At 41.3% G+C, this 18,113-nt stretch overlaps 2 protein-coding genes across 3 annotated transcripts; one reads left to right on the top strand and one right to left on the bottom strand.

Annotated features, from left to right (window-relative positions):
• Positions 1-500: 500 nt before the first annotated feature.
• On the top strand, positions 501-5,159 carry pdia4 (protein disulfide isomerase family A, member 4). 2 transcript variants are annotated; one of them, XM_044103940.1, is made up of 10 exons: positions 501-817; positions 1,170-1,347; positions 1,733-1,938; positions 2,013-2,151; positions 2,253-2,458; positions 2,558-2,716; positions 2,858-3,009; positions 3,170-3,326; positions 4,177-4,410; positions 4,503-5,159. In XM_044103940.1, the coding sequence occupies exons 1-10, from the start codon at positions 742-744 to the stop codon at positions 4,913-4,915; spliced, it is 1,920 nt and encodes a 639-aa protein (XP_043959875.1). In that variant the 5' UTR covers positions 501-741; the 3' UTR covers positions 4,916-5,159. The 2 variants fall into 2 exon arrangements, with proteins under 2 accessions (XP_043959875.1, XP_043959874.1); XM_044103939.1 differs by having other exon boundaries at positions 505-817; positions 1,164-1,347.
• Positions 5,160-5,237: 78 nt separating this feature from the next.
• On the bottom strand, positions 5,238-17,047 carry si:ch211-217a12.1 (alanine aminotransferase 2-like). The gene is made up of 13 exons (XM_044103943.1): positions 16,873-17,047; positions 16,598-16,789; positions 16,283-16,486; positions 11,268-11,357; positions 11,012-11,120; positions 10,732-10,865; positions 9,774-10,017; positions 9,469-9,548; positions 9,114-9,250; positions 8,376-8,550; positions 6,193-6,348; positions 6,003-6,115; positions 5,238-5,786 (listed from the first exon to the last, which is right to left on the bottom strand). The coding sequence occupies exons 3-13, from the start codon at positions 16,427-16,429 to the stop codon at positions 5,696-5,698; spliced, it is 1,476 nt and encodes a 491-aa protein (XP_043959878.1). The 5' UTR covers positions 16,430-16,486; positions 16,598-16,789; positions 16,873-17,047; the 3' UTR covers positions 5,238-5,695.
• Positions 17,048-18,113: the final 1,066 nt, after the last annotated feature.

The following is an 18,113-nucleotide window of genomic DNA, read 5'->3' as shown; positions in this document are numbered from 1 at the left end:
GTTGCCATATCACATATAACCACAGTAAAACACGTTGAATTTGGGGATGGTAATGTAACAAAAAGTAAAAAGGTCGGCACATCTTGAGTTCAACTGCTAAAAATTTCAGTATAAAGTAGTTTCAGTTCTTTTTTTGGAGAGCTAACAAGTTGATAGGGTTGTTGGATAACTTGTCAGTTATTTTTTCACCGTGGAAATTAAGTAAATGTGTTCAAGTTGTGTATTTAAATTATACATACCACTTCTTCTTCATACATTATAACTGAAAAGTAACAAATCCTGTATTAGGTGTTATTTGGTTTTCATGTATAATTTTTAGATTTTGTAGACATAACTATTTGGCTCCTCGTATACCAAGAATAAAAAAAATAGAGGTGGTTTGAAACTTTTGCCCAATTGCCTTCGACTCAAGATGAAGAAGAAGACCGACGCGAGTATCCAATGGCAATCTTCAACGTTTCAAAGTGAGAAATTCAGTGGCGATTCGTGATTGGAGGACGCCAGGTGGGTCAGAGCCAATCAGAGCGTGGCAAGTCAGACAAGTTACAGAGGGAGGAGGCGGTGGTGGTGCGTTCGTGAGAGTTTGTATGAAGCCACAAACCAAAGGTTTGCACAGCAGTAAGCCATCAGTATTGATCCGGGCAGCGGGTCTGTGTGACAGGCACCTTTTTGATGACATTCATCAGCTGTATTAGCTCAGTTAATTAAAGGGCTACAGCTCCCGAGTGAACCGCAGGGACAATGAGGAAGGTTGCTCTGCTGCTAATTGTGCTCCTCGGCGTTGCACACTTTGCGACTGTCTGCAGGTGTGAAGAAGGTGAGTCTGGCGTGTCGCGGTATTGTTTCAACCGAAATGACCTAACAATCGCGTCGTTAGCGCTGCTAACACTTGTTTCCGGTCTGTTACTGTCACCTAGCTAGCTAAGTAACTGCACATAATTAGCCTACTAGTTAGCATCGGCTGGAATGCCAACAGGGCTGCAGAACTCTAAAATCTGAATTTACACTGTGGGAAACGTATGCAATTGCATGTTTTCAGTGTTTTGTTTTTTGTTTGTTTGTTTTTCCTGTTTTCAAAACTACCAGTATGTATAAATATTGCTTTTAAAAAAAAATTTGATTTGAAAGATTTGATTTCTAAATCTTGGAACATTTCTGCTAAGATGCAGAAGAAAACAAAGCCGAGGCAGCTGATGAGGACAGTGATGATGAGGAAGAGGAGGATGACAACGACGAGGATGACGCGGAGGTGAAAGACGAGAACGGAGTCCTGGTTCTCACCAACAGCAACTTTGACACTTTTATCGAGGGAAAAGACACGGTTCTGGTCGAGTTTTATGCACCATGGTAGGCTTGCTTATTTTAGGGTCTCTCTTCCAGCTTTGCATACCAACAGTGAAATTGTTGCCCAATATTCTGGACTTTGACTGGGCCATTCTCTGACACATGAATATGATCTGATCCCACTATTTCATGCTTGCTCTAACTATAGTTGTTCTGTTGGGAGGTGAAAAGCAAAAAAAGTGCATAATTTTTCTCTAGCTTTTGTTGAATTATGACAATCAATCCCAATAAAATGAATGGTTTGTGGTTGCAATGGCCCAAAAAAGAAAGTTTAAGGAACTGTAACATTTTATCATAAAACTGTAAGGGGTATTGAAAGAAATTGCAACAAAAAAAAAAAAAAACTGTCAGTTTTCTTTATGCGGAACTGTCTTGTTTATATTGTCAGGTGTGGCCACTGTAAGCAGTTCGCCCCAGAGTATGAGAAAATCGCTCAGACTCTGAAGGAGAACGACCCTCCGATTCCTGTTGTCAAAGTGGACGCCACGAAAGCCGACGCGGTGGCGAGCCGCTTCGACGTGTCGGGATATCCCACCATCAAGATCCTGAAAAACGGCGAGCCCGTCGACTACGATGGCGAGAGGACCGAGAAGGGTGGGAATTCAGGAGCAGCTCCTTGCACGTTTTCTAAAAGAGCATCAATAATCGGGTTGACTGTGTATCTGCAGCCATCGTGGCGCGGGTGATAGAGGTGTCTCAGCCGGGCTGGAAGCCGCCTCCTGAGGCCACGCTGGTCCTGACCAAAGACAACTTTGACGAAACGGTCGATAACGCAGATATCATCCTGGTGGAGTTCTACGCTCCATGGTGAGTCGCTTCTTAAAGGCAGACTAGGGTTCCAATTTAGACTCTCTCCTTTCTTGGATCAGTGATTTTAAAATGAAACGAACCGGTTTTGTCTTCCGCAGGTGTGGGCATTGCAAGCGTCTGGCTCCGGAGTACGAGAAGGCTGCAAAGGAGCTGAGTCAGCGTTCCCCTCCCATCCCGCTGGCCAAGGTCGACGCCACCGTGGAGACGGAGCTGGCCTCGCGCTTTGGGGTCACCGGTTACCCAACGCTGAAGATCTTCAGGAAGGGCAAAGCGTTTGAGTACAACGGACCCAGGGAGAAGTACGGTACGCGTTTTACCGACCAAACCACTAAACTGAATTAACAAGACGCTGTGCATTTTAGTTGATCCTGTAACAAGACGATCCTTTACTTCTTAACTTCAGGCATTGTCGACTTCATGAGTGAGCAGGCAGGACCCCCTTCTAAGCAGATACAGGCAGCAAAGCAAGTGCAGGAGCTTGTCAAAGATGGTGACGACGCAGTCATCGTTGGCATTTTCTCCAGCGAACAGGATGCAGCCTATGAGATCTACATCGAAGCCTGTAAGTGGGTTTTTTTGGGGTTTTTTTTAAACTTTGATGCCTAATTTGTAGACTGTTGCTGCATAAAATGCTACTCAAGGACACCAATAGCATTATTGGCTCCAATATTTGTTGTTATTCTGTCCGTTTCCTGTCTGGCAGGTAACGCTCTGAGGGAGGACTTCACCTTCCGTCACTCCTTCAGCTCCGAAGTGGCCAAGCTGCTGAAAGCGTCTGCTGGTCAAATTGTCATTATTCAGCCCGAAAAGTTCAACTCAAAGTATGAACCAGCCTCTCACAAGCTTACAGTCAAGGTGAGGTCGTCTGTTTTCAGTTCTCTTTCTATTTCTAGTTCAATTTGAAGGTGAAACTTAATTGGAATATAAAATGATTCGGCTCAGTTTTGAGTAAGCATTGAGCAGCAATCCTCACAAAAACTATCTGGCTTGAACTTGCTGTGTCTGAAACGTGCAGGAGTCGATGTCGGTGTCTGAAGTCCAGGAGTTCTTCAAGAAACACTCCATTCCCCTGGTGGGTCACAGGAAACCCAGCAACGATGCCAAGCGCTACGCAAAGAGACCCCTGGTGGTCGTATATTACGGCATCGACTTCAGCTTCGACTACAGGATAGGTGAGTTGGAGATGAAATTCTCAGCTCGGTATTCACTGTTTTGCTAAAGTATTCACACCCCGTCACAGTTTGATATTCTACAACCACACCTTCAGTAACTTTCATAGGGATTTTATACAGTAGATCAAAAATATTATTGTAGTAAAGTGGAAAGGAAATGTTAGTTTTTATAATAAAACCAAAAAAAATCCTGCCTTTTTGAGTGAATACTTTGCTGAAGCACCTTTTGCTACAGTTCCAAGTGTCTTAAGAATTATTTTTTTTTTTAGCTGCTTCACTCACTCGGGCATTATTTTTTGCACAACATTTTTTCTGGAATATTTGCATTGAATTTCCACAACTTTGACACTAAGAGTACCAGTGACATATTTTCTTTTTTTTTTTCTTCTTCTTTTTTTTGTCATTAGTTTTACAACTTGCCAAAATTTTCACAAATATAACCACCCTACAAAAGAGAATATTTGTCCTCTTTTACAAAAGTTTTTATCTAAAAATATTTATCTAAAAATGTTTTTAAGAAGAAAAGTCAGCTCTGTAATTTGGAGTTCTAAGTGACTTACCAGGTTTTATTTAGGGGTGTTGGAGTAGAGAGAACTGAATAAATGCACACCACACTTGTGACATTTTTGTTGAATGTTGTGGTTGTAGTGACTTTTATTTATTTCCTAAGGTCAAAAGTAAAAGCTCGTCTTAGTTTACTCTGTTGCATCATTTTGTTTGCATTCTGAGTTCTGATGTTTCTGTGGCTTAAAGTTTAATCTTGGAGCCGATCAGACAGCTGCACACACCACCTGTGAAGAACCGTCTCTGCTTTGGAAAGCTTTTCATCTCGTCTTTTTTTCACTTTCAGCCACGCAGTTCTGGAGGTCCAAGGTGCTGGATGTCGCCAAAGACTTTCCGGAGTACATGTTCGCCATCGCCGATGAGGAAGATTACGCCGAGGAGCTGAAGAGCCTGGGCCTGAGCGAGAGCGGCGAGGAAGTGAACGTTGGGATTTTGGCGGACGGAGGAAAGAAGTTCGCCATGGAGCCGGAGGAGTTTGACTCGGAGGTGCTGAGAGAATTTGTCGTTGCTTTTAAGAAAGGTGGGTCTTTGTTTCATGTTGCATCACTTCTGAAGGATGTTTTTTTTGTAAGTTTGCTAAATTTTTCAGCATGTCTTGCATTTTGACTACAGGAAAGCTGCAACCCATCATCAAATCCCAACCAGTGCCAAAGAACAACAAGGGACCAGTTAAGGTCGTGGTGGGAAAGACCTTCGACGAAATCGTCATGGATACCCAAAAGGACGTCCTGATTGAGTTTTACGCTCCCTGGTGCGGCCACTGTAAGAAGCTGGAGCCTGAGTATGTGGCGCTTGGCAAAAAGTACAAATCCGAGAAGAACCTGGTGATCGCCAAGATGGACGCCACCGCCAACGACGTGCCGAACGACAGGTACAAAGTGGAAGGCTTCCCCACGATATATTTTGCCCCCAGTGGCAGCAAGCAGAGCCCGGTTAAATTTGAAGGTGGAGACAGAACAGTAGAGGCGCTCGGTAAGTTTGTAGAGCAGCACGCCACAAAGCTCCTAAAGAGAGACGAACTTTGAGACTTTCTCTCTACGAAGGAGCTAAGAACTCTAAAATGGCGGCGGGGGTCTGTTGGAGTCTGGGAGGCCAAAGGGAACACAGCAGTTTCTAAACGGTGTTACTGACTTTCTTTGATGCTTTTCAATCTTCCTTTTTAGTTTCTGTTCATTCCGAGAGGTTCGACTTCTGTTTCTGAAAGCATGTAAGCACTGACTGTTTTTAAATAAAGCTGAAAATGATGGTGGCTTTCTGCGCCAACACTCAGACGAGACTCTTGTGGTGATGAGTTGAAACAAGAGGTTGTTTTTTGTATAAATTTTAAATGAGGAGACTGGAAGTGCGTAAAGTTAGGAAAGAATCACATTTTAAAAATCACAGTTTTAAACATTATCACAAATGGCTACATCTTAAAAACACTGTCAGACTGTACCTTGATCTTAATTATTGAGCTTCATGTTAATCCTGTATTCACCTAACATATTAAATTAAGATATAATCATTAAGCATCATAACATTTTTGAAGGGGTGAGGGGGATGCTTCTGTAACTATGGCTCAATGATCAAACAGAATCCGGATAGTTCTGACTGTGTGGTGCTAAAAAGTGCTTCATGTTCAGATGTTTAAAACATCTTCATTAAGGTGTTCATTAAAAACGTCTCTGTTTAACAAAACATCAAAGGTTTTTGAGGTTCTGGCCGGGTACTGTAGAGCTGCTGCCTCATTCACTCAAAGGCACTTGAGATACTGGCACTTGGATGCGTTGGTTCGCCAACAGCGGCGGAAAAGATGAGGGGGAACGTTAGGAAAACTCGTTGGTAAATCGCAAGTGGAAGTCACGGATCTTCTGCAGCACCACCTTCAGCTTCTCTGTAGGAGGCAAGATGGTCATCCTGGATGGAGGAGAGGAGAAGAAAAATGCAAATGCGCAGCACAGTTTTTCGTGACTTATTCATAAACAAATTTCTTTGTAACTATGCTCTAATTTATGTTGAGCTATGATGTGCAAAACCACGAAATACACTAAAGTTTGTGGTTGCAACAAGACAAAATGGGATAAACGTTCAAGCTGTCTGAAAACTTTTGTAATATTAACATGAAGTGCAAACCTGAAGTGGAAGGTTCCATCTTTCTGACCGAAGCCACTTCCTGGTACCAAGCAGATTCCCTCCTCCTCCAGCAGCTTCATACAGTAAAACATGTCTGGGACTTTGCCTTCCGCCTGCAAGCACACACATGCATGATTGCTAACGTGTTGACGCTGGATCACCAGTCACCCGGGGCAATGCAAGAGCAGACCTTGGCCTTGTCGATGGCTTTCTGTGGGAGAGTGATGCGGGGGAAGGTGTACATGGCGCCCTGCACCGGATTGCAGGTGATCCCTGGTACTGTGTTGAAGATCTCCTCTGTCAGCCTGGCCTTATCTGCCAGCGTGGCCAGCACTGCTGTCCGTTCCTGGAAGGGAAGCAATGAGTAGGAGTTAACCGATGACCTGAAACTGAATCCATCTTTTCCCACAATAACTATTCTGCGCTGGCATCTTACTGGCTGCAATAGATCCTGTACAGTGTGAGGCTGAAACTCTGGATCAGAGTCGATTGTTTCGAAGGTTTCACAGATGCTTGGTTGGATGAAGACAGGAGATCTTTGAGTTTTTCCATCAATACAGTGCTCTTCCAGTTTGCTTTTTGCTATAAATGTATGTTAATTAATACACAGAGCCATTCTAACATGAAAATAAAACCTATTTTAAATTTCTCCACTTGATCCCTGAAAATAAAGACGATCCTTCCCATTTCAGACTCATGCAGTGTGTTGCAAATTGATAATTTCTGGCAAGACTTAAAAAAAAGAAATTCGCAGAGGCCTTCTGTCAAAACTGAACAGGCTAGAGATGTTTTATAAGGAAGAAGGGGTCAAAGGTTTAGTCTCTATGTGTGCAAGCAGAATAGATCAGAGGCTGAATAGAAATGCACACCACAATTTTCAGATTATTTTTTTTTTTTCCAAATTTTTAAAACCAAATTCAACTTCGTAATATTATTTGTGTTGGTGTATCACTAAAATCCCCAGAAATACAGTGGATAGTGTAATTGTACCTTAGGAAAATGTACTGAAAATATTTAAACATTTCTGCCACTGTGAAAAGTGCAAGTTAGCCTTCTGTGTTATTCAACAAGGAACAAAAACAAAAAGTGTTTGTTTTTTTTCTTTTTAAGAGAAAATAGCTGACTGACCGACTGTCTGGCCACGATACTTTAATCGAGTCACTTGGTGGCATCATTCCCCCACTGAGTGAACGCTGGTCACTGTTGGCTCTTAGGTTATATAACTTTGCTAGGGAGAAATATTTTTTCACTTTACACCAATACTGTAACCTTATGTTACCAACTGGAAATCCCTTTAGTTGTTCTGTTTACCTAAAGTTGAAGTAATCCAAGGTAAAAGTAGTCAAATATGTAACTGACATATTTCTATAAAAATCCAAATAAACTGAGTTCGGCAGTTTGAGCTACTTGAATCCTGCAGTCAAACCACTCAGATATCACTGTTTATTTCATGTCAGTGATTCAAATCGTGACATGGACTCTGGATTCTTTGGTTCTGCTTCTACACATCGCCTGGTCATATTGTAAAGTTTATAGATGACCTATATGATTCGGCCACTGAAGAGCAATAAAAGTTCAAACAACCCGGCAGCAACCACGTTCTGAGTTAACGATTCTCAATACCAAAGAGCAACAAACAACGTTCCAACATTTCTCTCTGTAAAAGTATGAACAGTTCTTCCACAGTCTTCACAATAAAAACTACACTTGGTTTAACTTTAACTCTTCCTGCAGCAGTTTTGCGTCTACAGAAAATATGACACGACTGTCCCCAGTGATTTGACAACAGCTCACAAGCCCAGCTGAAATGTGCAAAATGTGTTTAATTCTTCTTTTTTTTTTTGCTTTATTGTAAGAGGAAGCAGAGGAAGAACCGAGGTTTTTAAATGCGGAGTCATAAATATACCGTTTCCCACTTGGAAAATTGCTGAAATATGCAGGATTTCAATGCTAGCATAAAAAAAAAAATCCCTCCAGTCTGAGAGTCACGTTACCAGTGAACTCAGTAATGACCACATAATGAAGGACTTCCTCTCACTGTGAACAATCCCTCCGCCTGTTTAATTTCAGCAGAAACAGGTTAACATCATTACTACACTGTACATTATATAATGTGCTGCATATAATCCACTTTGCAAAGCTCAGGCTGCTGCTTGAAACCAACAGCAAGAAGCAAAACTCCTGCACAGAGAAGCCGATTACTGCCTTGTAAAGACTTCAGCTCACTCAATGCAGGCTTTGTGTGTGCAGATTATGCCCGTCGGTTCTTGTGCATATTTACATAAGTGAAATGTGTTTGCTGAAATGTTTGCTGCTGCATCCGGGTGTGCAACCGTGTGATTAGGAGACTTTTGCTTGTTTTTTTTTTTTCACCTTCGCAAACGAAGTGTAGGACGGTTCGTCGGGCTGCGGGGGGTTCACCACCAGGTCCAGGAGGGCCTGTCCGGGAACAGGGGGGCACAGACGCACCGACACCAGTTTTGTGAGCTGGGCCTTCACCTCCGGGTCCATGTTGATCACCTCCATGTAGCCGCCACGGAACCCACACCTCACGGAGGCAAACAGAGAGAAGACAAACACGAGGATGACTACACGATACGCATATGCAACAAAAAATAATAATAACCCAATTTTAATAAGGTTTAACGTATAAAATAGAAGCCAACCTTTATTTCAATAACACAGATCAATAGGTCATTGAGGCAATACGAATAGTAACTATTCAAATGTAAAGCAAAAAATATTTTTGCTAATGTTTGGGAGCATTTAGCAAATAAAAACAACATAAAACAAGAAACTTTTAGTCTGTTATCTTTTTGCTAGGTGTGTAAAAAATCTCTGCTTTCAGCAGCAGCTGACAGCTGGTAACCAAATAAATGTAGGCATTTAATAAAACATTCGATTGCACTTTATTACAAAACTGTACAGCTCGAATATTAAACACTTGAAAGCGTTTAAGATTCATTTCATATTCAGAAATGAATCACTTTCCAAAACCTTGAAAACACCATGCATTTTCAAGGATTTCAAGCACCTGTACGAACCCAGACTATAACGAGAGAAAAGCTAGAGAATTCCTACGTATAATAATTCATAAATGGAGTCGCTTACTCTCCCATGTAGCACTTAGAGGTGGAGTGGAAGGAGGCCATCTCCACGGTGCTGGAATACTCCGGTCCCATCTCAAACAGAACCTTCTTGAAGGAGTGAAACTTGCAGCCCTCAGCGTACACGTTATCCTGGTAGACCTGCCAGAGGAAAATGGTTTCAGAACAAACTCTGTTCACACGGGAATTAAATGAACTGGAAATAAATTAATACAGATGCGCGAATGGGGCCCATAAATAGGCAGAAAATAAATTTCTCTCCTCTTTGATTTTCCACCTAACAGTTGAGATCATTTAAAACTTTGTTTGTTTGTGCTTTTAGATGAATTAGACATTTATTTTATTTTATTTTGTTTTACCTCATCGGCCATGAGGAAGAGATGCTCCTCTTTAGCGAATCGGATCACATCCTCGATACACTGTCTGCTCTGCACTTGACCTAAAATTAAAAAAAAAAACACAAAAAAAACCCAGAACATTACGTTTAGAGTAAAGACAGTAGAAGAGTGAAGTAAGATGTTTGGAATATTTCTATTGCCAGAAAAATTGAAAAGAATCTTAACCTATAGAAGTTATAGATGCATTTTTTTTTTTCTTCACAAAATAAGCAAATACAAATCAGAGATTTCTGCCAGTGAATGTGCAGAGTTCTGTGTATGTGTACCTGTGGGGTTCCCGGGGTTGATGATGCAGAGCACGCGGGGCTTGCAGTGCTGCTTGGCTTCATTTAGCGCTCTCTTGAGCTCTGCCACGTTCAGACTCCAACAGTTGTCCTCGTCCAGATAGTAGTTGATCTGCACGGCGGCCAGGTCGGCCAGGGCGGCCGAGTACAGAGGGTACTGAGGGATTGAGATCATCACCCCGGTGCGGTCTCGACCCTCGCCGCACACCAGCAGCTTCAGAATGGTCTGAGATTTGGAGAAATCAAGTTTTACCGACATGATTTTGGATACCATTAGAAGCAGATCATTTATGAAGGAACCTGGAGTCAGTGTAGGCACTGAGATGCTCGTGTCAATCTACGGCTGTTCAAACCCAAAACAATTTTCCGAAGATTTCACAAATACAATAAAGCCTTTTGTATGTTTCAAAATTGTGTTTTAGAATTTTGCCAGTGGTGACCCTGCTGTTCATGCTACCCTGGATGGTGAGCCTTATGGCCCACACCGAAAACCTTCACCATTCAGAATGTAGAGAGGAGTTGCAGTACCAGAAAATACCAGAATATCTGCAGATTTCAGCAAGTCAAATGTGAGGCTTCTTTTTCTCTTGCATACCATCCTAGGGGTATTTGAGAGTCAGTGAAATAATTTAAAACCTGACACCTCTGCCTGTACACGCTCTGCCAGATATGCCAGTGTTTATTACTGCATGAGCTGGATGTTATCTCTTTGTGCTAGATCATATCTTAAAGTTACTCAGCTGTGTGAAATGGTTACATAAAAGTGAGGGTGATAAAGGTTTGTATGTGGATTAAAGTCAAAGATGTGCAAAGTACAGCTCAGTAAGTATATAATTAACAGGCGTTCAATGTAGGCCAGTTCTGTGAAATGCGTGTCGCTTTCGCAGGATTAAAGGAATAATACGTGAAGGAGGAGGTGTCAAAGGCGTGTGACAGATACCACAATAGCATCGCTGGCCCCGGTGGAGAGGAAGATGTTGTCGGGATTGGACAGGACGCCGCCGTCTCTCCTCTCGATGTAACGTGCCACATCCTGCCGAATGCACTCGATTCCCTGGCTGGCACTGTAGGCCCCTGCAGGACAGCAGAGTGAGCTTTGAAAGTTCTGCACAGATAAGCTGACACTGTTTAACCCACAGAGACTGACTGTGACGGTACAGAGCAGCTCGAAGACATGACCGATTGGACGGAGCACAGGGATGGGCGTGGAGTTGTCTGACCTATGCTGTGACCCCCGCAGGCGTCCAGAATACGCCGAGCTCTCTTCTTGGCGTCCTCTGGAAACTTGTTGTCTTCCAAAAGTTCCGGGTAAGAACAAAGAGCCAACACCTGAGAGAGAGATGAGGATATGTGGTTTAGCTACAGGCTTTGCAACAATTTTTTTTTTTTTTTGTCTGTCAATGAGCGCTCCATATTATCAGCAAAAGTGCAAACACAGCAAACAATCAGGGAATAAATCCAGCCCGTGAGTCTAACCTGTCTGAAAAATGTGATTGGTCTCTGACCCATAGCCTGGGCATCGCCTATGTTAGCCTTGATGACTTCTGTGAAAGGTTTCTTCACACCCTGCAACAACAAAAACAGAAAGTGTAAAAGTCAAATTAATGAGGCGGACCTTTGTTCAAATCTGTAGAAACTTGTATCGTATTCATACTTGTACTTGTTATGACTCCGTGGCTTGGAAACGTTTTGACACCTTTAGAACTTTTTCTTCCTTTTGCCACTTTACATTGAGAAATCTTATTGCATTTTATTGAAGCTTCATGAGACATGCTAACACAAACTGTGTTTGTCTAACCTTCCGACAGGACTTCGGCCCCTAAACGAGCCAAAGTTACGACAGCATGGATTAGATCAAAGCATGTTCATGCGGTAAAATGGCCCAGTTAAAGTCCATATCTTAATCTAACTGGGAATTTATGCCAGGATTTAAAAACACAGATTTCACAGGTGCTCTATGTCCAATCTGGACTCAGGGAGTTGTTCAAAGAAGAATGGGGGAATTCTTTTAGTATCATGTGAAAAGCTGGTGAAGACATAGTCCAAAAGTTTTGCAACTGCAATGTGATGTAACCTGATACATTGAACTGCAGTTAGTGGTCCTACAAAAGACTGAATCAGGAGAGCTCATGACAAATGCCCACCACACTTTTTATTAGTAAAATGTACATTTTTTCTGTCGTAATTATGCACTATATTGTGTTTATCGGTCAAATAAATTGCTAATGATGTACAATGAAGTGTGTAAAGTGTAAAGTGACCAAATCAGAAAAAGCTTCAGACGTACTTTAGCATCGTACTGCAAATCAGAATGAAAAGCACAGCTTATTTTCACCCTGCATCGACCCGTCGCTCCCCCATTAGAGCGGCCCCTCTTATACTTTACAGTCTGGTGTGATGTGCGTTAAACGACTGCTGAGTCTCACAGAAACACAATCCACCCACAGTTCATGGGTTGCATGTTCACCAAGACATGCTGGCTTAATCTAATCACACAACACAGGCTTCTGTCTTTTCTTCGCTTCCTCTGGCCATCTTCTGTTCATCAGCAAACCGTCTCTCTTCATCTCTTTGACCTAAACGACACACCCAAACTCAGGGTCTGTTTGCTGGATCCGGCACGCTGCAGCTGCTGCCGTTTCTCAGCTGACGTCAACCAAAACGACAGCACGCTTTATGGTAACCGGACCAAAAAGGTCAGCGTGTCAGTCAGAAAGGTTCAAAGTCAATCAGGCGGTCAGAAAAACTTTGGTCATCATGGATTTTTACACAAGTCCAGCTCCAGCCGGGTGTAGAGTACAGGACTTGAAATACATGCAACGTTGTCAGTTCATGTCCAGGTCATGCAAAGTTTAAAAAAAAAAAAAGAAAAAGAAAAAGTGTTTGGTTCTTTTTGAAAGGATTCTATGATCACAGAGAATCGTCCTCAACAAAGAATCTTTTCTTTTATCTTTTTTTTTTTTTTTTAACTATGGCAAGGCTAGCTTCACATTAGATCAGATCGAAGTAGCTGGGTGCACCTTGTTTGCTTTTTAATCTCTACCAACAAAGTGTCCGGTTGTTCTCCGAGCCAGTTACTTCCTGCGCTCTCCTGCTCAGTCAGCACCAGGCACTGACTACAGAGGCCTGACCAGCACAGCAGCACAGCCAGACCAAGTGACCCAGAGGACAGAGTAGAGCTCACAAACAGAAACCTTTTTGATTCACAACCCCCTTCCTTTTTTTCACATTTTGTCCTTTAACAACCTTAAACCCCAGTGTACTTTATTTGGATTTCTTCCAAATTGGTTGAAGTGTAAAGCATAATTTGCTTTTAACCAAATATATATGAAAAGTGTCCCATGCATGCGAATAGAAAAATAAATAAAATTCTGATCAAATTTTTACTGTCCATTTATCTTTCCAAAACAGCTAGAGCTCTGTCAGATTGAATGAAGAGCATTTGTTCACATCAGTTTTCAAGCCTTGCGTTCTTAGTAGGATTTCAGTCTAAACTTTTACACTTTGGTCTGAGCCATTCCACTTTTTTTTATCATTGTCCTGCAGAGAGGTAAACCTCAACCTTGACCAGGTTTCCTCCCAGAACCTCATGTAAAAAAACTAAAAAAAACATCCACACACCATGATGTTGCCACCAAAATGCTACATTTATTTGCATTTTGCAAATAGTCCAAAACTTTGCAATATTTGTGGCAACATGTGTAACACTCCAAGAGCTCCGCATACTTTTCCAAGAGAAACTAGACTTGTGGATGCAAACTGGAAAATAAGCATTGCTAATTTCCTCATGTGATTCTCCAAGGACAATGCAATCATTAAGACGGTAATGAAATGAAGCAGAATTAGGTATCAGGTCACTCAAAGAAATGAAAACAGACACGTGTGTGGAGTCGTACGGATACCAGAAAAGTTAACGTCTCCCATGCTCCTGCTTGGATGAGACCCAGCCATCGTGACAGAAAACACCAGACTTGCCAGAAGCTGAGATCCAAGCCTGAATTAGCTTTCACCAGAGCAGGCAGTGTCATGCCAGATGTCTGCGTAAGGATTGTGTGGACAAACACACAAATGCATTAAATCTGCTGAGCCACCAGTAAAAGTGTTCCAGTAGCAGATCTGACAGGAAGCAAATCCGCAGATGACTCAACAACTGCTGCAATACAAACCCTCTGACCCCTCAGAAAAAAAAACAACAAAACAAAAAAAAAGCGCCTTAGATTTAGATTTGGCTTTTAAGATATTTGACACAACCCACTTTGCTTCTGAGATAATTATTTTGTCAGCTGTGCGGGACATGATTCGTCCCAGTTATGAGCATAGAAAAACAAGTGGACAGCCGAGAAGCGCAACACTTTCATCAGGGCTGCTTGTTTTGAACCTCCAGAGCCCAGAGGGCCCCAGCAGGCTCTTTCTTCTGAGTGGGTAAGCCCAAAGACACAAAAGAGGACAGATAATGCTCATCTTATGTAACAAAGCTCCACAATATACACGTCCTCGGAATCCTGCAGGCAACTCAGACAAAAGGAGAGCTAAATGCACTCAAAGCCAGTCAGAGCTATCCACTACAGCTGATCATGTGTCTCAAGAAAGAGGAGAGAGAGAGAGATGGCGTGTAAAAAAAACCAAACATCACTTTTAACATGCTTATCATTCCTCCAGTAGATCAATAACGTCCCCGTTGGAATGTAATATAACCAGAACATGACAGGCTGGGACTTGGGGGGGGGGGGGGGATGACCTGTTGTCCCATTCCTGTCGCTAATCGCAGAGGAAGTCAGGAAAAACTAAACTGTCTAAAAAACGAATGATATTTTTTCACATTTTAATCAGATATGGAACAGAACATGGACATTATGTTTTGTTATGTTTGTCCACTGTCTTCAAAAGCTGTTTTTTTTTTTTGTTTGTTTTAAAGCTACAAGCCAAACGTCTGTAAAATCAATCTAACTCAACTGAGAGGTACTTTGCCGCAACATGCCATCATCATGTTTTTTTCTATTTGTTATGCTTTTTGGTTGTAAACAAAGATGAAGGTCTACACAAAACAAGTTTTCACACCAACATGTCTCTGGTGACTTTGCATAAGGCATAAGACAGCCAACTACATCTGTTTGTATGGTTTATTGTTTTTTTTTCCATTTTAGTTGCAGTTTTACTTTAAATTCCTCTTTCAGATGTGTCTACTTGTCTTCTGTGGAACTGCAGTAAAATGAGGCAAGTGCTAAATAAAATCAAACAAAAACAACAGGTTGATATGTTTCGTGCAGATTTTATGTGTCATTATTTCTTCCACCAAAAAAACCAAAACAAATGTGCAAACAGACATATAACGACGTCAGTCCTATGTGTTGACAACACCATGCACACACCAGCATACTGTGGAGGGTAGGAAGTGCCACGATTTTGCAAATAAATGAAATAGAACACTACAAAGAACTATTTAGTGAAAAGGGATAAAAAAAAATACACATTCATAAGTAAAATATGACATATGTCATTATTGAAATGTGTTATTAATATTTTTTTATATTATGAAAAAACAGATTAACTATGCCACTATTAAAATAATTACTTCATGGTCAAATGCTCTGGGACATGAAATTGATTCTATCTGTCAGCTTTTAATGCCTTGTAAAAATAATCTTTACGTCTTGTAAAAACAATTATAGAATTGTACAATTATACTACTATATATGTATAATTATAAAATTCTATAATAATTTCATGGATAGGTGGCACTTTTTGCCTTCCGTACTTACAGCCCACACAACCACCATCATTCCAGTCAAACACACAGAGGGAAGAAATAAGGGGGGAAAAAAGAATTGCTTGGTCCAAAAGAGAGAGATTATTTATAAAAACTTAAGTAAAGTGATTTCCAAGTGCATGTAGGACCATTACTCTGAATAAAACCTTATTACGGCTTTTACTAATTTCACGAGTTGCAAATATACACTGGAAAAAAAAAATCTGATAAATAATTAAATAAACAGATGTATAAGGGTTAAAAGTTGTTAAGATCATTATTGTCACTGCTTAGTTTCCGTATTGACAGCATAATCTATAATGCTATAATAATCAATTAGTAAGTATAAGCCTTTTGCAACTCAAAAAACAGACCTCCAATACATCAGAATGTACATCGAATCACTCAGAAGTCTCTTCACTGTTGCAGCATTTTCCATTACTCATTTGTTTTTTCGTCTGCGCAACCGAAGAAAAGCTTTTTAATATATAATTATTTTTGTAAAACACTGCACTGAAAGTGCATAATTTATTACAGTGAGTGAGTGGTTGGTTGATGGAAACCATGCTGGATAACATCTTCAAATGTAAAGGTGGAATTCCCAACAGGTGCGTAAGAGGCACGCAAAAGGCAGTCAGTTGTATGCATATAAACACTCATACTGTGCATTATGTAAATGAAACCAACTTTTATAGCGCCGGTTCATTTGTTTCTGACGGACACTTCGGCTCTGTTTTCAGTTTACCTCTCGGAGCTCCTTCTCTATCTGCACCGCCCGCTGGACGATGGGGCCGCGGACCGCGTACTCCACCCGCTTCACGTTGGGGTTCATGTTCTCCACCGTCAGCACCTTCCCCCGACACGACACCCCGTTCACTGCCTGCTGGGACATCCTGGCTGCTTTGTGCTCACCCCGCTTTCTGTCAGTGCCTCAGACTGTAAGACTTTTCTAAAATTTTAATTTTTTTTAGAAGTAGAAGAAGAAGAACAAATGAAAGATATCAATAATTAACAGAAGTTGGTCGCTGCAGAGGAAGAGATAAAAATTATCTTTGGTTACCAGCTGCTCTGCGGGGAAAACAAAGTTCAAATCAGCTCTTGCTCTTGGCTTGGAGAGACTTCGGAGCCTCCCTGTGCTCATATTCCCCACCGGGCCGCCACGCCTCCGTCCGCGGGTTGGCTGGAGTTTCCTCCCTTCAGTTTCTGAACGGAGCCTGCCAATGGTACGTCCGAGGGCTTTAGGAAAATCTAACTTTACAGACGCAACATCGACAAAGTCAAGGAAAAAGAAGACAGTTACATATCCACATCCGCTGACATACACCGACAACTTACAATATAAGTTGTTTTGGGTCACCCGAACAAGGACGGAGACTTTTCGTTCTAACGTCTCCATGCCGTCCCAGCTCATTGAATGCGGCATGAAATCTGCTACAGAAAAACATTTTTTTCACATGCAGGGTGAACGCTTTGCTACGTTGTTCGGTAACCTGGAAAATTTGGCATCGTGAATACAGGGGTGACATCGGCGGTATATTTAAGGACAGCCTGTGTATTTTTCTGAAAGGTGGAGCAACTTATTCCGATCAATGAGATGTATGCGTCGTCCATTTGCTTCATTTGAATACATTTGCATGGCAACTGCTTTCGCTCCTAGCTGTTAACTGGAACCATTGATTATGAATGATAAATCATTTCTGTTGTCAACAATGTAGTGAAGAGTCTCGGACTAAAGGTGTTTAGGGAAGAATGATGAAAAGCTTGACTTTAAACCCGAAAATGCCATTTTTGTAAACCAAAATGGGAGAAAACGGGGAAAAGATTCATAATAGCAGTTTTTTTTTTCCAAATAGCAGTTTTCCTCTCGGTTTTCTATTGCTGTGATGTAGGCTAATAGAAATTACATCATAGATTACTAAAATATATCATTTTAGTAATCTGTACTAGGGGTGTGCCCATAAAGATTTGAAAGTTTGCCCATGGCCCGGTACCATTGCTGGTAGTATCATTAATTAGAGACAGTAACTTTCCACTACTTATTTTTTATTAGAAAAAAAATAGACATTATTTGACAGAAAAAAATAAAATCTATACATTTTAAATTAAAAAAAGCAGATGATTTTAAGTTGCATCAGCCAGCAGCCATAATGTGCTAAAGATGGCTCTCTAGAGTTACATTATTTACACTGAGTCACATGAGATGATTTGGTCATCTGGTTAGGATGCCTCCACAATAAGGCCACACTTTTGTTCTTTTTAACAGAATGAATTCTAATTGAAAGAAAGAAGTCAATAAATGACACTATACTATAGCAACATGCACCGTCTCTGACCAGCTTTTCTGGTTAGATAGTGAACATTTCTAACAGAATCAGAGGGGGTCGACACTTTACTAAATGGATTTATATTGTACTCATTCCATTTTTAAGCATCCATCCATTTTCTTACATTCTTATCCCTAGTTGGGTCGGGAGGTGATGGCGCCTATCTCCAGCTAACATTCCGGGCGAGAGGGCATTTTTAAGCAAATTTGATGAAGTGTAATTAGTGTGACTATTACATTTTATTCCTTATTG

This window comes from Gambusia affinis, linkage group LG21 (genome assembly GCF_019740435.1).
Source record: "Gambusia affinis linkage group LG21, SWU_Gaff_1.0, whole genome shotgun sequence".
Taxonomy (NCBI): domain Eukaryota; kingdom Metazoa; phylum Chordata; class Actinopteri; order Cyprinodontiformes; family Poeciliidae; genus Gambusia; species Gambusia affinis.
Note: the sequence above shows the minus strand (reverse complement) of the source record. Positions and strands in the feature narration are given on the sequence as shown.

Bases quoted from the DNA above. Each gene is read 5' to 3' on its own strand.
- pdia4 (XM_044103939.1), top strand. From the start codon at position 742: ATGAGGAAGGTTGCTCTGCTGCTAATTGTGCTCCTCGGCGTTGCACAC. The intron at 1,939-2,012 runs GTGGGAATTCAG...GTGTATCTGCAG, and splicing joins TGGCGAGAGGACCGAGAAGG to CCATCGTGGCGCGGGTGATA. The intron at 4,411-4,502 runs GTGGGTCTTTGT...TTTTGACTACAG, and splicing joins TGTCGTTGCTTTTAAGAAAG to GAAAGCTGCAACCCATCATC.
- si:ch211-217a12.1 (XM_044103943.1), bottom strand. From the start codon at position 16,429: ATGTCCCAGCAGGCAGTGAACGGGGTGTCGTGTCGGGGGAAGGTGCTG. The intron at 10,018-10,731 runs GTATCTGTCACA...TCCAAATCTCAG, and splicing joins GGGCCAGCGATGCTATTGTG to ACCATTCTGAAGCTGCTGGT. The intron at 9,549-9,773 runs GTACACATACAC...TTTTAATTTTAG, and splicing joins CAACCCCGGGAACCCCACAG to GTCAAGTGCAGAGCAGACAG.